General features: G+C 42.0%; 1 protein-coding gene across 5 annotated transcripts; it reads right to left on the bottom strand.

The window, feature by feature from the left end:
• Positions 1 to 679: 679 nt before the first annotated feature.
• On the bottom strand, positions 680 to 20,477 carry mybl2.S (MYB proto-oncogene like 2 S homeolog). Of its 5 annotated transcripts, none has more exons than XM_018237327.2 (14): positions 20,274 to 20,432; positions 17,814 to 17,907; positions 17,403 to 17,474; positions 16,556 to 16,648; positions 16,107 to 16,327; positions 9,156 to 9,300; positions 8,826 to 9,047; positions 7,665 to 8,036; positions 6,658 to 6,797; positions 6,370 to 6,469; positions 6,009 to 6,119; positions 4,605 to 4,712; positions 4,108 to 4,503; positions 680 to 1,860 (listed from the first exon to the last, which is right to left on the bottom strand). In XM_018237327.2, the coding sequence occupies exons 1-14, from the start codon at positions 20,291 to 20,293 to the stop codon at positions 1,729 to 1,731; spliced, it is 2,226 nt and encodes a 741-aa protein (XP_018092816.1). In that variant the 5' UTR covers positions 20,294 to 20,432; the 3' UTR covers positions 680 to 1,728. The 5 variants fall into 5 exon arrangements, with proteins under 5 accessions (XP_018092816.1, XP_018092817.1, XP_041434085.1 ...); XM_018237328.2 differs by having other exon boundaries at positions 9,165 to 9,300; XM_041578151.1 differs by lacking the exon at positions 20,274 to 20,432 and adding an exon at positions 20,216 to 20,238.
• Positions 20,478 to 20,782: the final 305 nt, after the last annotated feature.

Below are 20,782 nucleotides of genomic sequence, written 5' to 3'. Positions count from 1 at the left end.
TGATGTGCGGGCCAGCCCGAAACTCGCGAGTCAGCTTGATTCGGGCCGACTCCTGCACCAAATCTGTGTGTCATTGGTCCGGGTCGAGCTCTTCTCCTGCTCTCCCCGCTCACGACCTAGCACTTCCAGCTCCAAAATTTATAGACTAGAGCCCACGTCCCTTTAGTAACGTCACTGTGGGGCGGGGGCGGGACGGATGCAGATTGGGAAGGGACGAGAATTTCTGGACAAGCACACCACTACAAGCAAATCTTTACCAACTAATGGACTCATGATACAGATGAACATTTTTGGAAAGCGATTATATTACATGGAGTAAATGCAGTGTGCACAGGAGCAGTTTCTATAAGCATGTAAATGCTGCAACCTGCCATGGCTGCTAATTACGGTTGTAATCATTTCGTAATGATGCATCTACAGATGCAGCCACTTTGGTTTGTCTGCTTGACACAGAATAACTAAACACAAATATCCCATTTATCTCATTTAACACAGAAAACTGCGTCACAACAACCCATCTAATTAAAGCATTCACCATTGTGAACAATGGTGCTTTGATATGCTAATGAAAAGGTTAAATGCATTAAATGAGTTAAGATGACTTTAGATAACACAGTTTCTTCAATTAACCCTGAGTCATGACGCATTTAACTCACAAATCTAAGTGGCTTCATCTGTATAACAGGGTTTCACCTTTATATTTTGCATCGCCGCATGAATTTTAAAAAAAAATTGCAATTCCAAAGAGGAAGGGGCTCTTAACCTGTCAATGGTGTTACTGGGCTCCCAAAGCTAATGTTCGTGATAGGGGGGTTTTGCACGTGAGCAATCTCATTACAGTAACTAGATTACCCATCTTCTAGCCTTTCCATGCTTCAAGATGTACTAACCACCTAGAAATCTCTGCTCTCCTTAGAACCGGACCATTTGTTTTCCAGATTTGAAAAGAACTCTAGTTTCAATGCCGGTGTAATTAACTCATGTCTGACGAGGTAGAACGATCCTCGTACTGAGGTCTGCAGTTGCCATTCTGAATTGACATACATGTATGAAAGGGAAAGTATACAACATGAGACCACCAGTAAGAATAAGCATAGGTGCATAGATTGACTACACAAGAAAGGCATTTAAAACATACAAAGCCAGTATCTTAAGGCTTTGAACGTTTCAATTACTTTGTCAAATTTGTTTTCCAGTTATTTCTCAAGATTACGAATAAACATTGATTAAAGGTTTTTTTTGACGCAAATGCTGTTCAAAAGAAGGCAATTTAGTGCACGTATTTGTGCCATGGGCATTCACTCTGCAACTAACTAGTTACAGAAAAGAGCACAGGCTTGTCTGGGAACAAAGAATAAGCCCAGGGTCTCCTATGGAATACATAAAATATTCACTTTCTGAACATATCCCACTGCAAATATCTACTTGCCAAAAAAAAGTCAGCCATCTAATGGCTAGCAAAGAACAGATTCATCTGGGGGCCAGTGGCACAAGAATAAAACCCAGCTCAAGAGAACTGCAAGATTAACAGGGCAACTGTGCAAGAAAGGAATAGCATTGGAGAATAAATTCACCCCTCAGACTCTTCTTTTAAAATGACACATCCTGGGACTGTGAAGACTCCGCTGCAAAGTTGTAAACAAGAGCATGAATCTTTAAATCCATTTGTATGCCGAATAGAATCCTGCTCTCATGAAGGAGATGGGATCAGATTTAGCGGGACAAATGTCAGGAAAGAACAAGTGCTCGCGAGGTAGAGCTGTGTTTATATGTTAAGTTCAGTATTGCCCGTGCTTTCTCTTGCATCAGCATCTGATCCTGGGAACCACCAAAAGCCACTGTTTTCCAGGCGGCGGTCATCTAGAGAAAAAGAAAATCATTAATGAAATGTCTCTCCTGAATCTGTAGGTAATTCCAATGCAATGGTTACTTCTTAATCTCATTTTAAAAAATTATTTTTCTACTTACCCGTTTACTTCCAGACTGACTCGATTCTGAAAAGCAGAACAAAGTTGCCATAGTGTTTGCTATATGGCTGTAGTTTCTTTGGCCAGTAGAGGAGCTTTAGCTCAACCACTCCAGCTCATGTAGATAAAAAAACAATGGGGAAACCCGTCTGTAGGAACCAAGACTTTCCTCCAGATCAAAGGGACAACAGCCCAAAGGCAGTTTTGATTTATTTAAACATGGAATGAGGTTCTGCTACATCTAAACTGACAAGGGCTGCCTCTGCATGTCCTGTGTGATCTGGTAAAGTAGCAAAAATGCAGAGGTCTTGCAACGGTCAGTGTAGCTGAGCGCCAGATAGTGTAATAGCAAGGATTAGCATAAAACTACAGCAGATTACAATGCTTTATATGCATAACACTGCAATAGTGAACTGCATGCATCAAAAAAGTCACCGTATTTCCAGGAAATTAGCTAATCCAAATTTGCAGAAAACAAACCATAGATATATCACGAATATACACTGCGTTCTCAAATAAATTATGGGGGTTTTTTTAATAAAAAAAATAAAGTAAGTTATAGGTAGTTTATTTCCTATGTATGAGGAAATCTTCAATACAAGATGGTTTTGCCTGCAGATTTACATAAAAGGAGGTTCCATATTTCTAATAAAAGCAGATAAACTGCCCAACTACATCAGGGTAAGAAAAATAAATAAATAATTAAAAAAAAAAAAAAAGGATTTGGGGTGGTAGGACTGTCTTTGGAGAAAGCTGCTCTCACTAGTGTCCAGTCACAAAATACAAACACACAACAAGCCACATGCTAATTGAAAAGGCAGCAAATAAAAAAATATAACCATGATAATGTGTGCCTCTTGCCAACAGTTATTGAAATCTCTTCAGTAAAAACAGCTGTGCATTTCAACAGAGTGCAGTATTGGAGTATATTTATTAGGGATGCACCAAATCCAGAATTCGGATTCTAAATAGTGGATTCGGTGCATCACTAATATTTATAAAGAAAGTTGTTCACTTTGGCACAGGTTTTTTGAGGCTTAATTATCAAGAGGGTAGGGAACTACAGTGTTCTCTATTAGCTAAATATGCTTTGAAAAGGTCAAGGAAATCCAAATCAACAGTCATCTTGAATATATTAGACACCCCCAAGTGAATTAAACGGCTCTGTTAATACTGCAACGGCCCAGGTAAAAAAGCAGTATAGTGGAGAACCGCATGTTACTTACTTTTTCTGGCTGTCATTTGACGGACCTACACTAATGCACAGGCACGATTCTAATATTTTTCTAGTGCACAAGTCCAAAGGTGGCCATACACAAAGAGATCCGCTCGTTTGGCGATGTCGCCAAATGAGCGATCTCTCCCCGATATGCCCACCTTGAGGTGGGCAATATTGGGCTGATCCGATCGTGGGCCCTAGGGCCCAACGATTGGATCCTAACGGTGGCTTTACAGATGCGACCGCGATCAGACGGGATTTTAAGTCCCATCCGACTTTCGACCAGATCTCGATCAGGGAAGCCAGTCAGGGGGGCCCATACACGGGCCAATAAGCTGCCGACTCGGTCTGTCGGCAGCTTTTATCGGCCACCTTAAATCTGCTCTAGGGGTGGCTGGAAAAGCTAAGTAACATGGCAGAACTTCTCTTTTTTCTCCCCTTCAAATACCAGTGCATCTGAATCCACAGGGGCTTGACTAGCATTTTGGCACAGACAATAAATTTGGTATTCCTTGCTCTAAAAGTATACAGTGTGCCAGAAATTTCCCTCTGTGGCAAGTCCTACTTCAACTCTGATAGATGAGCCCCCTTGAGTTTATTACTATTATTTATAAAAAATATTACTCTCCCTGGGATATAGTCCTCCAACATATTTAAGTAACATCATCACACTGAGCTGACATTGATTTAAAATGACACAGTATGTTTAACAGAGAACTGAATGTCATGTATGCAACACAGGGCTGACAAAAATCACAGCATGCAGTAGTGCCTAAGTATAGAACCTTAACCACTACTTGGGAAGCTTCATCCAGTATATTCTTTAGTCTGGCCTGTTCACCCTTTAAAGGAACAGTTACACCAAAATGAAAGTGCTTTAAAGTAATGAACATAAAATTGCTGTGCTGCACTGGCACTTACCGGCTCTGGAATATTCATAATGTTGTGCCTCTGCATTTTTGTCTTTTCAGGCTTTACTTGGAAAAGAGTTTCTGTTTTGATGGTTGGACATTTATTAGACGCTACTGCGGTAGAATGAAACGTGTCCATCAGTGATTGCGGGCACAAGTCTGTATTTGTGAATGTCCCATTCTCTGTTTTAAAAGGAGTGGCTGTTTCAGTATTACGGAGGCTGCACTGGGTTTTCACCAGCTCGCCAATGTCAGTGAGTAGCTGTGAGGTGTTCCCAAGCTGTGCAACGGCTCCTTTGCTTGTCTTGACCTGGACAAAGCCTTGGTTAAGGACATTGTTTTCCTCTCTGCTGCTGCAGGAAGACTCATTGAGAGACACAGACAGGAAACTATCACAGGTTTGAGGCTGCAGTGAAAGTCAGAAAAAAAAAAAATCATGTTAGGCATGTATTCTAGTTGGGTTGAAAGGAAGAATTGCATGCAATGGATGGCGGGTAACCTACAAACCTGCATATGTGCAGAAACAGCTGATGGAAGAGTTAGTGACAAAGGCTTCGGATGTTTGTCTATAATATCCAAAGCAAGGGACTTGCGCACTTTTTTCATCGGGCTGTGCTATTAATACAATGGAAAAGAGATATTATGTAAAGATGTCCTACCCATATACACAATATTCATGCTTGATCCAAGTTTCATTACTTAGTAAATCATCTGATCATCAAGTGTTGCACTTGCTATAGCTGATTACAAGTCAGTTTCATTTAAGTCTTCTCTCAACTACACATGTGATCAATCATAAAAATTGCATTCTACACAAGAGGAATCTCAATTTACCATGTAAAAGGAACATATTTACCTAGACAAGGTTAGCAGTGACCACACAAGTTGTTAAAGGGGTTGGTGAACTTTTCTCAGTTTAGTTGGCTTCAGACAGTTCTTTCCAATTACTTTCTATTTGTGACCTTTTTTCCTAATATTGAAGTGTAAAGTTTCATTTTTCACCTTTTCAAGAAGCTCTGGGACGTGGGGGGGGAGAATCACTGACTAACAGTTCTAAATTGATACATTTAGTTGTTGACATTTACATTTGTTATCTTTGTCCCTGCTGAGCAAAATCCCTGAGTTTCATTAAAGGCAGCTGTTATAATTGATACAATCGTTGCTAATATTCCATAGATACTGCCGAGAAATCTATCAAACTATTGTATCAATTAAATGTAGCTAATTGTAACAGTTCAGAATGCTCCTGGATCATTGAGCTTCCAGAGACAGGAACATTAAACTTTAAAGGGGATGGAAATCAAAAAAAATAAAATTCCATTAACGGGTCCACTTTCTAGAAATAAACCTGTCGTCAATATACTTCCATTAAAAATTCTGTACCTATTTCATAAAAATCATGATTTTCTGTGCTCCAGCTCCCCCTTCTCTCTATGCGCACTGACTTTAGCCTGCATGAATTCCTCAACATGGCGGGCCGGCCCAGGGCTGCCTTACTTCAGGATAAGAGATATTTTGGGTTAATTTTGGGTTAATTTATCTTTTCGTTCCTAAAGCGGACCTCCATGACAACGCCACACTCCCTGACACTACAGAACTTGGAGGAGGGGAGATTGTTTCTTTTTAGACAGTGGACCCATTTTTTTGACTTTACATCCCATTTAAACTTAAATTTTGGGAAAACTGCAAAATAAAATAAGATGGAAAGCAACTGGAAAAAAATCTGAAAATAACTGAACTTCACTAGACCCTATGCTTATATTGTATGTCGGAGCCATAGGGATCCCATATAACCAACTTGTCTAGTGTTATTTTGGAAGACCCAAAACATTTGATATCAACAAGACAGCTGTATCACACTCAAAAGTTTGAGGGGGGGGTTATTTTTTATTTATTTTTTTTAATACATACTGGTTTTCGCTTCTGACGTTCAAGCTTAGGCTCGTCCACAATGATTAGCTCAATGCCAGACTCACTACGTAGAACTTCCTTTAGATCCTCCTCTAGATGAGGGGTTGGTGGCTGTGGATGTAAAGATCAAGAGCCAATGAGTTGAATACAATGACATAGCATAGAGACTGCTAACTACCAAGCCAAATAAAATAAGTAATAGGCTTTCCAAGCACATTTTTCCCCCCAATCTTTAATAATTTTTAAATAGATCCATGTAGCAATAATATATAAAAGATTACCAGGGGTCTAAAGAACAGAGTGCAAGAGGATTTTTTAATAGCGTCAAGATACTTGTAGTGAAAGCAACACAGCAACCTACCAGTGGCTTCAGCGACCCAAACTTCTCAAGTGCATTTTTAAACGGTGTTGGAGTGTGCAGTACATGGTCTGCCGCAAATTTATTATTCGGTGTGATGAAACTGAAAGCAAAACAGGAAAAACATGCTTGATACAAAAGATCAAGTAATATGATAAAAGCAGACATGCATTTTTACACTAGCACCAGAGATTATGCACAGCGTTCTATCCGGTCAGGTACATATCTTACCAAACCTGTGTATTCAGAAGGTGCTGATCTGCCCTCATGCAGGGGAAGCAAGAAACTTACACAGAATTCTTCTGCAGCAGCGGGGTCTTATCCCGATGAAGAGGAGTGGTCACCATCGTCTTTTGGCTGCACACAGGAGTAGAGGTGAGGGACGGATTTTCCAGCTCAAGTGCATCTTGTTTGGACCAGAAGTTCAAGAACTAGAATCAGAAAGCAAGAATGCATTTAAAATGAATTCACCATAACAGCTGTTAAAAAAAGGGAAAAGAGAAGACAATCTGTGCCCCCGATTTAAACTTCCAGGTGCCAGTTTTATCCATATGGTCTGGTTCTGCCCCCGGGTGCAGTTATTCTGGACCAAGGTAATGGAAACTCTAGCCACCGAACTGGGCACACCACAAATAGTTGACCCGATGGTATGCCTCCTGGGAGTGATTGACAATCTAATACCTACCAACGTGGCCAGAACTCTGTTATGCTCCCTTATGTTATACGCCAAAAATAAACAGTAATTATGCACTGGATGGGGAATACCCCTCCTTCTGGAGACGTCTGATAGATGGAGCTCTTCCTTTAATTAAATTGACGTATGAAACAAGAGGGGCACCAGACATATTCGACAAAGTGTGTGTGTGTGTGGGAGCCTGGTGTGATCCAGACTCCCTGAACACACATGATCTAAACCTCTTTGCTTTATAGCCTCATTTCCCTTTAGGCACCAATAACTGCTGTTAACGAAAACAGCTATAAACATGACACTGTATCTGCGGAGAGCTCCCTCCCATTGCGGGCGGCATAGCACTGGCAATTAAAAAAATAAACAGTTACCCCAACTGGAGTGCAGGCTCTATTAGCCAACACCTTTAGTTGGGGATAACATTTTTGTCCAACAGGTGCCTTTTAAGACCCTCTTCAGTCATTATTTCTTCTAAATAAGTAGAATTTACTTTATTTAAAAGAAGCATATTTCACACATTATTCCCACCGATTTATAAAAAGACTGAATAGTCAACCCCAGGCTAATCAACCTGACAGGCCTTTATAGGATAATCACTTTATTATCTTACCTGCGATGGGGAGAAAGGCAAGGATTTCACTGGTGTGCTTTTGGGGGTCATGCTGTTCGCTTCTGTAACTGATGTAGTAATGCTACCACCATTCTCTGTAACAGGTGACAGGGTAATCTTTCTTTTCTTGTGTTGTTTCAGCACAGAGGGAGGTGTTCCAAAAGCGGTCTGGGGCTGAGGAGATATGGGTATCAGCTCCCCTTTATTTCCCTTGCATAGGTCAGAGAGGGTGTGGCCATCCAGGCGGTATTCTGTGACATTAGAAGCCTGGGGTTTGTCAGTAACAGCAGCGTGGGTGGGGCTTCCAACATCACTGATGGTAGAGTCCTCTCCCAGATCAAAACTGGATAATTCACACCACGCTTCAGGGTCCTAGAACACAGAACAAAAGCAGTGAAATAAGACCGCTACAGGGGATATACCTTTAAGGTTATTTTTCTATCGACACAAAATTGCAGACATCCCATCTCATGCTATGTAAGAAAATTAGCAAATAAGACAAATTGCACAGAACTGTTTAGACTAGGGATGCACCGAATCCAGGATTCGGTTCGGCCAGGGTTCAGCCTTTTTCAGCAGGATTCGGCCCATTCCTTCTGCCCAGCCGAACCAGGCAGGGAGGGAAATCGAGTGACTTTTTGTCACAAAACAAGGAAGTAAAAAATGTTTTCCCATTCCCTCCCCTTAGGGGTTGTTTATAATATAAGCATATGCTACATGGCTGATTATTAAATTCTGATGCTAATTGCACTGGTTTCTGAGCTAACATATAGTAATTATCTGCATTAATTATTAATCAGCCTTATATTGTGACATTTATATTTTATGTGTATTGTATATTGTCAATCTCTATCCTCGGTAACATACAGCAGCACAGAGCATGTGCCGTGAATCAGCAGAAAAGATGGGGAGCTACTAGGGCATCTTTGGAGGCACAGATCTTCACTGCTAAAATGGGTTAGCCTTGGGCTGGTAAAGAAGCCCAAAACAATGTAAAAAGTTTCTGACCTACTTCTTCACTGAAGCTTTAGTTCTTTTTTTAAAGCTCAAACTAGAATACAATTTTGTTAGTAACCAAAACAGATAGCTGGTTATGTGTAGCAGGTCCCCAACCCCCCCCCCCTAAAATTAGGGTTCTACTGTATTTAAACCAACACTTACAGATTCCATTATGTCTGATCCGGGCACCAGGAAATTCACATATTCCACCATCCACTTTTCTGGAGCAGAATCCACTATGGCTGTGGCAGATTCGGAATTTGAACCTTCACCTCCGCTTTCTTGCTCAGATCTAATACCCAGAAGCTTGGGAGAAAGTATGTTTGATGGCTCCTCAGGAATGTTAGCACTGCGTTCCACAGGTTCAGAGAGCAGTACATGATTCTACAATCAAAAAAAAAAAAAAAAGATCCACAATAAGGGTTTCAAACCAAAGTACTATATTGCTAATATAATGGCCAGATCCTACAATAAAGGAGAAGGATAACATACAGCTTGTACCTGGTCCTCTGCAGCTTGGTACCCAGAGTCTTCCCTTTCTTCTTGTTGCCCACTGGCCTTCACAGTCAGGAATCCTCCAGTCTCCACCTTACGTTTGATGGTAGAGTTCCAATGATTCTTCACGGCATTGTCTGTCCTGCAAGCAAAAGGTGGGCGATGAGCAAAAGGTAGCTTCAGACTGACCCAGACTTAAAGGTTTCTACGTGAAAGCCTTCTAAATAATTTTGTATATTGACATTTATAGTAGTAGTAGTAGTAGTAGTAGTAAACAAATCGATACCCCTCTTCAATGTACTAACAGTTCACTCAAAAAGTAACCGCAGAGTATCACAGTAGGATTGGTTGATACCATCTCTAAGCATATCACATACTGTTTCTGTCTTCCGTACATTGCAGAGCAGAATCATGTGCATTGGTATTAGATTTAGTCCTGATCAACAATCAAGGCCAGAAACAGAAAAACAGGATGCAACACGGCTGCAACCCAATTGCAGTTACACAGCTGGTGAGAGATACAGGGGACTTTTAGATGCAGGCACCAATGTCATTGGGAAGTGAATGGTGATCTCTATAGGGGATGTCGCTAGAAGCCATTGCCATTTCCCATTCACTCTAAGAAACATGTCTAAGAGTATTAGCTGTCCATAGAAAACTGTAAATGCATGCCTGCTTAGAAGCATTGCTAAGGTTATCCGCATAACTGCCACACATATGTTGAAAATGCATCCCAATTAGCTTCTCGTTGCTTCTTAGCATCCAGTCATTTTTACAGTAGAGAAACACAAACTACTATTCAGTAGCAGTTTAGCAGGCCTGCTAGCTTCAAAAGTTTGAAGGACAGACCTGGAAACATTGAAAGTGATGGTAATTTAGCACAAGCCCGAGCCTTTTATTTATTTATTTTTTTTATAACAGGATAGCGCACATAATGAGTAGGTACCGTCACTTAAGATCAAACTGGGACATTCTTTCCCTCAACTACTGTAATAAAAAAAAAAAAAAAAAAAAAAAAAAGGTAGTTTCCCATTGTTGGAAAAGAAACTAGGGTGGGACATGATGTGAAAGAGCTAAGCAATATGTTGGCACTATATAAAGTAAAATAATAATGTTGCCTCAGACTTACAATTGAGCCTAATTGTGCCATAATCATCAGTGCACAGCAACTTACAAAAATGTTTTCTTCTCCTTATTAGCAACGATCATACTAACAGAATAAATTCTTGTTGACCTTTACACACATAAATCAAGGTAATCAGCAAAGCTTCACATATTCTGTCAAGTTGCTTCAATAAACAGGTTTATAAAAAGAAAGCATGTATATATACCTTCTAACTTCACTCTCCCAGCTGCATTTTGTCACAGTATTGTATTATATGCTCTTTGAGATTATATTTTATCGTCATGTGGTTTAAAGACTATTAGTGGCTTATCTTCTGGTCTTTTCTATATGTCAACCAAGGCGACCATATAGCATCATATATCAACGTTCTGTTTTCATTGCGGGCTGCCATTAGCTCCATTGCCGCTCTGGTGTCGACCGATGCAATTATTTGTTTTAGTTGAATAGGTCCTCCTGTTTTCCAGTATCTGGCTATCATTGTAGTAGTGGATTTGAACAAGTGAAAAAGCAACTTTTTGGCAGTTTCTCCAGCAAAGCGGTGAATATTGCTCAGAGATTTTATGTAGCCTTGCAGGGGTAAGGTGCCATCTGTATATTAGTTTATGTGATTCAATGTGGTTTGGGCATCTTGTTGTCCCTGATAAGAGTCCGAGCTGCATCGTGCCATTGATCTGTACTGAAAGATGTGTTAAGATCTCTATCCCATTTAATCACATAGGGATATTTGTATTCCGAGGGATCCATAATGAAGACTTTGTAACATCTAGACAGGGTCCCTTTCTCAGACCAACCCGAGACGGTCAGTCGTTCTAGGCCAGATTGCTCGGGACATGTTTTGTATTTTGGGATATGTTTCATGAGCAGGTGCATTATCTTTATATTTGTATATCTGTCCAGCTCTGTAAGTTGATATTTATTTTGCAGTTCTTGAAATGTTCAGTACATGCGGATTCCGTATAGATCTCTGATCAAATATATTCCCTTGGTTATCCATAGTTGTATGTGCCGGTCCCTTAGAAAAAATTTGAGGCTAAGTAGCAGAGTCCTGAGAGACAGAGGCTTGTTACCTTCTGATTTAGACTGCTTTTTATCCCAAATTTTCAACACTGCTGTAGTTGTAGGTAGTGTCACGGCTTGTTTGGGCCTATATTGCAATAGTGTCCATAATAGCTGAGGGATGTTGTCGTTTATTGATTCCCCTGTCTCCAAGTCGAGCCATTGCCTACATGACAGTGGACAATGCATTTTTATAGCTGTTTCTACTAATGATGCTCTATAATAGACCTTAATATTTAACATTCCGAGTCCCCCGGTAGAGACCGGTTGTTGTAACACCTTAGCAGCAGTTCAGGGTTTTTTCCCTGCCCATATAAAATCATTTGCTTGTTTCTGCAAAGTTTTAATGTATTGTTTCGGGAGATCAATCTGTTCTGTTCTAAATAAATATAAAATTTTTGGTAGTATGTTCATTTTTGTAGCATTTATCCTACCTACCCATGAGATATACAGTGGTTTCCATTTAGAATAGCTATCTATGCAATGGTATATAGTTGTGTTTATATAGCAGTTCCGGGCTCTTAGTTAGTTTAACCCCTAAATAAGTAATGAAAATGTTTCTCCATTCAAACTGGAAATTACATTTAAGCTGTTGTTTCTTGTGTTCAGGGATGTTTATTGGTAAAGCACGTGTTTTTTGAGAGTTGATTTTGTACCAGGACACTTGGTAAAAAGCATTCCGTTTTTGAAAGACATTGGGCAGTGTTATCTGTAGGTTGGTTAAGGAAAGTATGATATCATCTGTGAAAAAACCTATGGTGCTACATCCTGATTTTGTTGGGACCACTCTGATGTCATTATTTTGTCTGATCCGAATAGCTAGTGGTTCGACCAAATGGGGCGAAAATGAGTGGGGATAAAGGGCACCCATGCCTAGTACCATTAGAATAATATGAGGCGAAGTGGTTAGCTATCTTAAGTGGATCTGTGATTTTGTGTTGTTGGTCTTTTAAATATTTTATTCTAGTGCTGGACTGCTTTTTCCTCAATTGAGAGGCTAGTAGCTTATCAGCTTTGTTGCTCTTTGTGTAGAATAGTTGTTTGAGGAGTTTTAGTCTGTATTCTGTTTTGCAGCTGTTACAGTTCTAGTTTGAGTTTTTCTATTTTGGCAGTTCTTTAGAAGACTGTATATAATATTTATGCTCTGCGTCTCTAATTTTTTGCTGTAGTGAATTAATTGTGAATGCTCTGTGTTTGCTAAGATTAGGTGCTTGTGAAACGATGTCTCCTCTTATGGTAGCCTTATGTGCCAACCATACAGTTTGACAGTCTATTTCTGGTGTTGCGTTAGTTTGGAAATATGAGTTTACGGACAGTTTGATGTGTTCTCAGAAATCTGTGTTTGATCGTAGGAACTCAGTCTCCAGGGTGTAAGAGTTTTCCTATCGGGGAAAAAGCCTATATCAATTCCAATTGGCGCATGGTCTGACCATGATTGAATATCTATTCATGTTCTTGTGGTCTGTGCTGCAGTTTGGGGATCTACGATAATAAAAAGAGATCGATTCTTGAATGAGTTTAAAACCTGGGGGAGTGGTAAGTGTAGTCCTTTTCCAATGGATGCTGGCAGGGCCGGCCTTAGGCCTATTGGACCAATTGGGCCCCGCACCTCTGGGGGCCCCGCACCACAGGGCAGCACAGATAATATTTTCTCCAGCACATGATGCTGCCTGGCCTGCCCCCAACTTTGAGAGTCCAGCCCATCCCCAAATCCATAGGTCCAGCCCACCCCAACTCTGATAAGCCAGCCTATCCCCCCAACACCATAGGTCTAGCCCGCCCCCAACTCTCATAGGCCCAGCTTTCCTCCAACCTTGATAGGCCCTGCCTGCCCCCAATCCAACCAAGCCTGCTCCCAAGCTGCCCCAAACTAATTGGCCCAGGCCACTCTCCTTTTTCCTCCCTCTCTCTCTTACCCTGTGTGCCCCTATTATGTGCCCCTATTTCATCCCTCTCACTCTCTTACCTTGTCTGCCCCTTTCCTTTCTATTTTGTGCCTGTATGCCCTTATTTTCCTAAATACTTGGTGTGTCAGTAGCCAGCAACACTTTGTCTAGGGGCCCCGCCAACATGGTCCCAATTGGGCCCCACATTTGATAGGACCAGCCCTGGATGCTGGGCTCTCCATACATCGATAAAGGGCAAAACTGTGAAGCAAGTCTTGGGAGTTTTTTAGCTTGTGTGTACTGTTGCTTACTAACGGGTTTTGAAGTTGTACTATGTATATCCAATAGAGGGTCCAGTGTGAGATTAAAATCTCCCCCTACTCCACATATACCCCTTGTATTGCATAAGATGCGTCAGTGTGTTGCTAATGAACTGCAACTGATCATTAGGGACATAGAGGTTAATCAGCGTATACATCTATCGTACATACTAACAATAAATATCTGCCACCATGCGATGCAGTTGGAACGCAATTGTTGCATTTATTAGTATAGAAACTCCTTTAGTTTTGGTACTAGACAACGTGTGATAGTTATGTGGGTACCTTCTGTTATACATTACAACATCTGCCTTAGCTTTAAAAGCCTCATTTAAAGCTAAATTTCTCTTTTGCGGGGTATTCAATCCCCTAGCATTTCGTGAGTAAATTTTAACCATATTGCGCATCGCATGAGTGCTTAACCTTAAATTTTAACTTCCACATTAATTTGTAATGTTGTATTAATGAGCATCTTCTGAGAAAATACTGTGACATTTTAGCGTTATTAGACAATAAACAATAAAAGTGCAGCCTGGGAGTAAACATAAGACATTTGGGGGGGGGGGGTATAACAAGCAAAAGTGCCTGAAACACAAAAACATTAAGGCATGGGAGAGGACCATACTCTCCTTGAGCCTTAGTTGCAGTGGATAGGACCTGAGAAGGGAACATAGGCTGTTCCAATGTGGCGTGGATTAGCCATTTACTTTATGCCTTCTGCCACTCCTCATGTAGCTTTTGCGCTTGCTGTGGAGAGCGCGGTGGAGAGTTGGGGGTCTTGAGGAGATTCCATCTGCGTAGTGCTTTTTTTAGGTTCCTCTGGTGATGCGAGGGAGGCAACGGTGCCTTGCTTATTAACTATAAGCTTTACCGGGAATCCCCACCGGTACGATATGTTGTTGGCAAAATTTTACGACTCCATAAAAGCTCTCCTTTTTGCTTGTGTGGCTTGGGAGAGATCTGCATATATTTGTAAGCCTGCAAATTAAGCTTAGTAAGGACATCCCTTGGGGCTGGAACCGGGGTACTGCGTGGCTTGGGGATCCTATGTATTCTGTTGATTATAAGCCCAACTTGAGGGGTATCAGGCATAATTACCTTGAGCAGAGCTGCCAAGTATTCCTCCAAGTCCTGTGCCAACTCGGGTATGCCACGCAGTTTCAAGTTGTTTCTGCGAGAGCGATCCTCCAAGTCTGCCACCTTGTTCGATAAACGTTCCACCTCAGTTTCCACTTTTGCTTGGTTGTCAGCTAGATCATTATGTGCGGCCGCATATTCCTCCATTTTAGTTTCGATGTGCGCCGTGCGCTCCCCTAGCTCCTGCAGCTCTTTACGTATATATCAACTGATAGCTGCTTAATGTCCGCTTGTAGCATTTGCTTAATATCCAAAAGCATTGTTTTTAACTCCTCTGCTGAGGTGTTAAAGGGTCTGCGTCACGCATGGGATCTATGTCTGACCCAGGCTGGCTCATATCCAAGATGGCGTTCCCTCTGGGGTGCTTCTCTGTAACCGTGTGTGTGGGGAAAAAACGCCGTTACTCACTTTTTTTGGGTGAGTTTTAGGTCCCATACCTCTCCAGACATCTTTTATAATTTAAGCTGTGAAATCTCGGTCCACTGTGTGATACGTAGCTTATTGGCTCAGTTCGACACAGAGATTACTCCTCAAGCACCCATACTCTGTGCTGGCTAGCACCGCCCCACCCCAAATTACAAAATTTAACAGTAAAGGTGACCATACATTGCCAGACCTTTCGCCAATTGTTAACCCATATACAGGGCCAAATTGTACTGATCCAATCCCTGGCCCTGGAGCCAAAGATCAGTTCATACACTGGAATAAACGGAAGCCTTTTGCACAGTGGCCATGTTTGGACAACTTAGGACCAAGGGAACACATGTTTGTTATTTATGGCTTAGTTGGTGGTCATGGTTAGAGGGGGAGAAATGTTTGGAAAGAAGAAGTGATTTAGGAAAACAATTATTTCCTTTAACAGCCATTGTTTTGGTTTATTCTTTCCCCTGAGAAAAGGGGATGAACCTTGTACAGTGTCTGATTGGCGAGTGTGGGTTAAACAGATAGATACTCTATGAGATGCCACACATACTATGGCCACCATTCCATTGTTCATGCTGTCTGCCCCAACGACAATAGAAAAGCAGATTGTGAAGAGGAGCTGCATATTCTCTTCACTTCCTCATCTCTAATGCACTATACACAGGCAGTTATGGTACATAATCACACTGCCTGAACAAAACTGATATGCACAGTACATCAGTATCAGCTGGCCACCATACATTTAGCTAAAAAACATCCAAAACTTGTATTGGTACACCGATGGTCAGCTTTAAGTTCAAATATATGTAAGGTCAAACTGTGGAATCCAGAACAATTTCTTGATATTTAGATTTTTTTTTAGGAATCAAAATTTCGGGAAATATTAACAAATCTAACTCATTTATTAAATGCAATGAACATGAATTACTTTTGTGCTCAGAAAATCTGACCTCCATGAAGACAAACAGTTTTAAATAAACAAAGATGCGTTTTCTCTTACCTCCCAGGAAGCAGCTTTGCTATTTCAGCCCATCGATTTCCCAATACTTTATGGGCTTGGCATATAATTCTATCCTCTTCCTCTGTCCATGATGACTTTTTCACTTCCGGATTGAGGTGATTGTGCCAGCGTTCGCGGCACTGTTTGCCCATGCGGCCTCTGAGCTGCTTAGCTATGAGGGTCCAATGCTTGGTGCCATACTTCTTCACTAGCTCAATTACCTAAGAATAGGAAGATGAAGAGAAAGTTCAAAGTAAACCACATGATGGCACAAGGATGGGCAAACAGCAGGGTCTTGCAGTATAAGCTCACACCGACCACCTAAAGACCAAGGTCGGTCTGCAGAGGTGAAATACCAATTCGTCAGGATGGCCACGTTTCCATCTCTGTGCTGTAGCAAATACCAGCTATTTCTTGTCTTCCCCTTTTAAAGGTACTGCACCCCATACCTTTTCATCCTCCTCTTTTGTCCACGGACCCTTAACCAAGTCAGGATGAAGAACACGAAGCCAGCGGTGCTGACACTGTTGTTCGGTACGATTCTGAGAAAGGTAAAAAAAAAAAAAAAGTGTAAATCACTTTTTGAAACCATCCTCTAAACTATTAACATTCAAAATATAGGTTGTTAACCCTTTAAGTGTCCCCATGCCCATAGATTTTACAATCTAACAGCGCTAACAGAACAGTATCCTCTATCCAGAGTCATAATACAAAATTTGTGGGTTCTATTTTCCATTATGGGAAAAATGCATTGCCTGCGTACCAACAGAAAATGAGAAATTTGGCAGCAGCAATCCTACTTTATATAAGAAAAGGTTTTTATCCTCTAGGCATGTGTACTAAACCACCAAATGAAATTTGACCCTTTTTTGCATTCAGACCTATATGAAAAAAATACACCATAAGCGAACACACAGAGGGCTTTGTAAGCTTTGTTTTGTCCCTCCTTTAAGAAAGGATGCCTGCAGATCTCCAGACTAAGATGTAGTAAAACCATATTTCCATCCAAATTAAATGCGCACAAACAATGAGGGACATATATGAATGCATCTTTAAGTGTTCCTGTAAGTGCATCTGTTCTAAAGTGGATGCAATTGTTTCGCCATTCATTAACGGTAGGTGCATACATACACGTTCGCGGCAAGTCTGTCCTGCTTAATTGTGCACATATTGATGCTGAGGAATCCTGGAGATACATGTGCGACAGCAGAATCACAAAAATTATTTTTTCCCACCCAGTGGCAGAAGTAAACAACCCTAAACGCGTGGTGAAATGTAAGGAAAGGTGGCACTTACATTAAGGTTACTGGCAATCGTCTTCCATTCACCTTGTCCATGCTTCTTCACCAAGGCTTTTAGAGTCTCATCCTAATGCAGAAGAACAAAACAGAAATGAATAGTAAAGTGTACAGCAGGAAACATCAATGGGAAATGTAATTATGCATGACCTAAGAAAGAGGAGTGACAAGTAACCAATGATCAAAGGAAAAGGGTAACGAGTTATGACCCCTTTATTACTAAGGAAGCATTCAGATGTAAATAGAATCTATAACATATAATATCCACGGAGGATGGACCAGCCAAGTATAATTATGCACACTATGCAGCAACAGTAAGACGACCAAAGTCCAGCACTGCAGAGACAATAAGGAGTCAGATCCAGCACTAGGCAAGAAAGACAACATTGTCCCCATTCCATCATCTCACCTCTTCTGGGGTCCATTTCACTTTGACCCGGTTTTCCTTTGGCTCTGGGACATCAGAGTCTGTGTCCTGATATTGCAAATCCTCAAGATCATCGCTGTTTGATTTAAAGAAAATCAATACACTTCAGTCGACATACAAGAGTGTCTCAGCAATACGCAAACAGCGTATGCATAATGAAAGGTGAAGCATGGCTCAAATCTCCTAGGGTATAGGGAGTGTGTTGATCTATAGCAGGGCTGTGCAACTGGAGGCCTGTGGGCAGGATGTGGCCCTCTAAAGGATTTTTAAGGCCCTCCAGTCTGCTCACAGGCTTCATAGACTTCACTGTATGAAATAATCATTTAAATTCATTCGGGACCTCCAACGTGTTATATTACATACAATTTGCCCACTATATGTAAAAGTTGAAGACAGCACTGATCTAGAGCAAGACAGAGCTAAAACAAAGGGTGCCTGGTGGTGGGTAACCCTTCAGTCTCCCTGACCCAAATCCCAAGGACGTATCTCTAGTCACCCATCTACTGCTTGGTTCTGGAGATATCCTATAGCAATTGTGCCAAGCAAGGACAACCAGAAGGGGGAAGAAAAGTTCCAACATGTGGCACAGGGGACAGAACACAGGATGGCAGGAGGAATCATCAAGAGCAACAATGAAAACACTGCATTAGGAAAGTAATTTTAAGTGTATTTCCCTAAATGTAATCAGTGGAGTGGGTTGCAAAGTGGAGCCTAAGGGTGGGAGATGGTGTTGTGACTGTTATACACTTTTTGCATGAAGGTGCTTTGAGATGTAATACAGTGGAACCTCAATTTTACATCCCCTGATTTTTAGTTTTCCCTCATTTTACATTGTTTTGTGGTCCCACCTATATATTATGCATTAAACATGTCCCTGATTTTACATTTTCCTGGATTTTACACCTTCTTGTTTCTGATCATCTGAAAAACATAAATGGGGGTTCTACTGTATGTAGGAACAACTATCATTGAGAAAGAAATACTGTTAATCCAAAGATATATTTCTTTAAGAAGGGTTAAAACTGAAAAGCATGGATAGCAAAACAAGCAGAAGGAAGCTTGAGAATGAAAATGCAGTTCTTAGTTAGAGAACTGAGAGCCCAGGGGCAAAGCCAGCCGGGGGGGGGGGGGGGAGACACAAGTCAACCTCTTGCAGCATTAAGACAAAAGCCAAAACAAAGAGGTCACAAACAAACACAGAGTTTACAGGTCACTTGAGACCAGCTGCAGGGAGTGGACAGGATGATATAGTTCTGAGAAGTTAAGAAAAGCTTGTCAAGGTCAGGGAGATAAATATGAAGTATATATGGGGAAGTTCAGGAGGTTTATATGCATGCTCAGTTTGTTAGTGTACAAGGGGGAGATAGAAATGCCTTGCTGGGGAGAGTATTGAGAAAAGCATATGAAAACAAAATTGAAGGAGCACAAAGGAAGGACAGTGGAAGCTCAGGTCTGGGGCCAGAGAAGAGGAACCCAGTTGGGGAGAAAAGCGGCAAGGCAAACACAGGGAAGCCCATTTGAGGGGGAGAGCTGAGAAGGTAAACACAGGGAAGCTCAGTTGAAGGGAGAGCTGAGAAGGAAAACACAGGGAAACCCAGTTGAAGGGAGAGCTGAGAAGGAAAACACAGGGAAACCCAGTTGAGGGGAGAGCTGAGAAGGTAAACACAGGGAAGCCCAGTTGAGGGGAGAGCTGAGAAGGAAAACACAGGGAAGCCCAGTTGAAGGGAGAGCTGAGAAGGAAACACAGGCAAACCAGGCATGGGGGTATAGCGGACAAGGGCAACAAAGGGAGTCCAGCTGGGAAAGGGGGGGGGAGATGAAGGACAAGTGTAACACATGAAAACCAAGTTGGAGGGCAGAAAAGGGGACTTAGAAAAGGGAATACAGGGAAGCCCAGTTGGGGGGGGAGATGGACAAGGAACCCAAGGAAGTCCAGTTGGGGGAGGAGTAAAAGGGACAAGGGAAACACAGAGAAGCCCAGTTGAGGGGTGACACTAGGGAATGCAGGGAAGAACAGTTTGGGCAGACAGGCAAGTCCACGTTGGGGGTGGGGGACACAAAAAGGGAATGCAAGGAATCTGAGAAGAGAAAGAAGTGGAGAGACGCCCGTGTAAGTTAAAAGCACAGGCCAGTGGAACTGTAGAGAAAACATGGTGAATATTAAGAAGGATAACAGGTGAGACAGAGTAGAATGAATGGCAACCGGTGCAGAAGGAAAGTGCAAAGGGGGAGAAAGAAGACCAGGAGAGATGAGCAGCAGATGAGAGGGCAACACACACAGGTGAGAGCAGAGAGACAATAGCACAGGGCAGGGTGTCGGCTCAGAACATCAAGGCAGCTCAAAGCTTAATGAAAAGCATTAAATAAAGGCCGCCCGGTCCTACATGCACATCTATCCCAATGCGCAGCTCCACAATTGTACGCGCTAGTGACCAGTCTCACCCACGGGACCGCCGTGACATTCTGCTGCTCCGGACACTTCTGTGCGCCGTCTCGGGCGTTATTGTTATTTCCTATCTCCCGCCAGCTGCGCGCGCACGCATCCACGGAACTCCCTTTCCGGGGCCGAGCTCTTCCCCTGGGCTGGCCTATAGCCTTTACGGCTGCGCTGTGGGCGCCTATCAATTCCATATGTGGGCAAAGCCACGCGCCCGTTGTCAACCAATAAACTGCAAGGAGACGATTACCCTGGGACCAATCGACGATAGAGGCGGGGCCAGATTCAGGCGCCTCATTCCGTCAGAGAATTCCGAAAGTTTCCGAACTAGTTTTTGGCCAAAGTCGGCATTTCCCATTGGTAGCGGCTAGTTCCTATCCTAGGAAAGGACCTGACGTCACGGTCATGTGATCCTACCATGTGACCGTTCCACTGCATGAGCGGCAAATTCAAACATGGGAAAGTGGTAATGGGTTCTAGTGGCGGGCTGCGGACTTTTGACAGGAGCTGTAAC

Source organism: Xenopus laevis, chromosome 9_10S (assembly GCF_017654675.1).
Source record: "Xenopus laevis strain J_2021 chromosome 9_10S, Xenopus_laevis_v10.1, whole genome shotgun sequence".
NCBI classification, from domain to species: Eukaryota; Metazoa; Chordata; class Amphibia; order Anura; family Pipidae; genus Xenopus; species Xenopus laevis.
The sequence above is the reverse complement of the archived record's forward strand: the minus strand, read 5'-3'. Positions and strand labels throughout refer to the sequence as shown.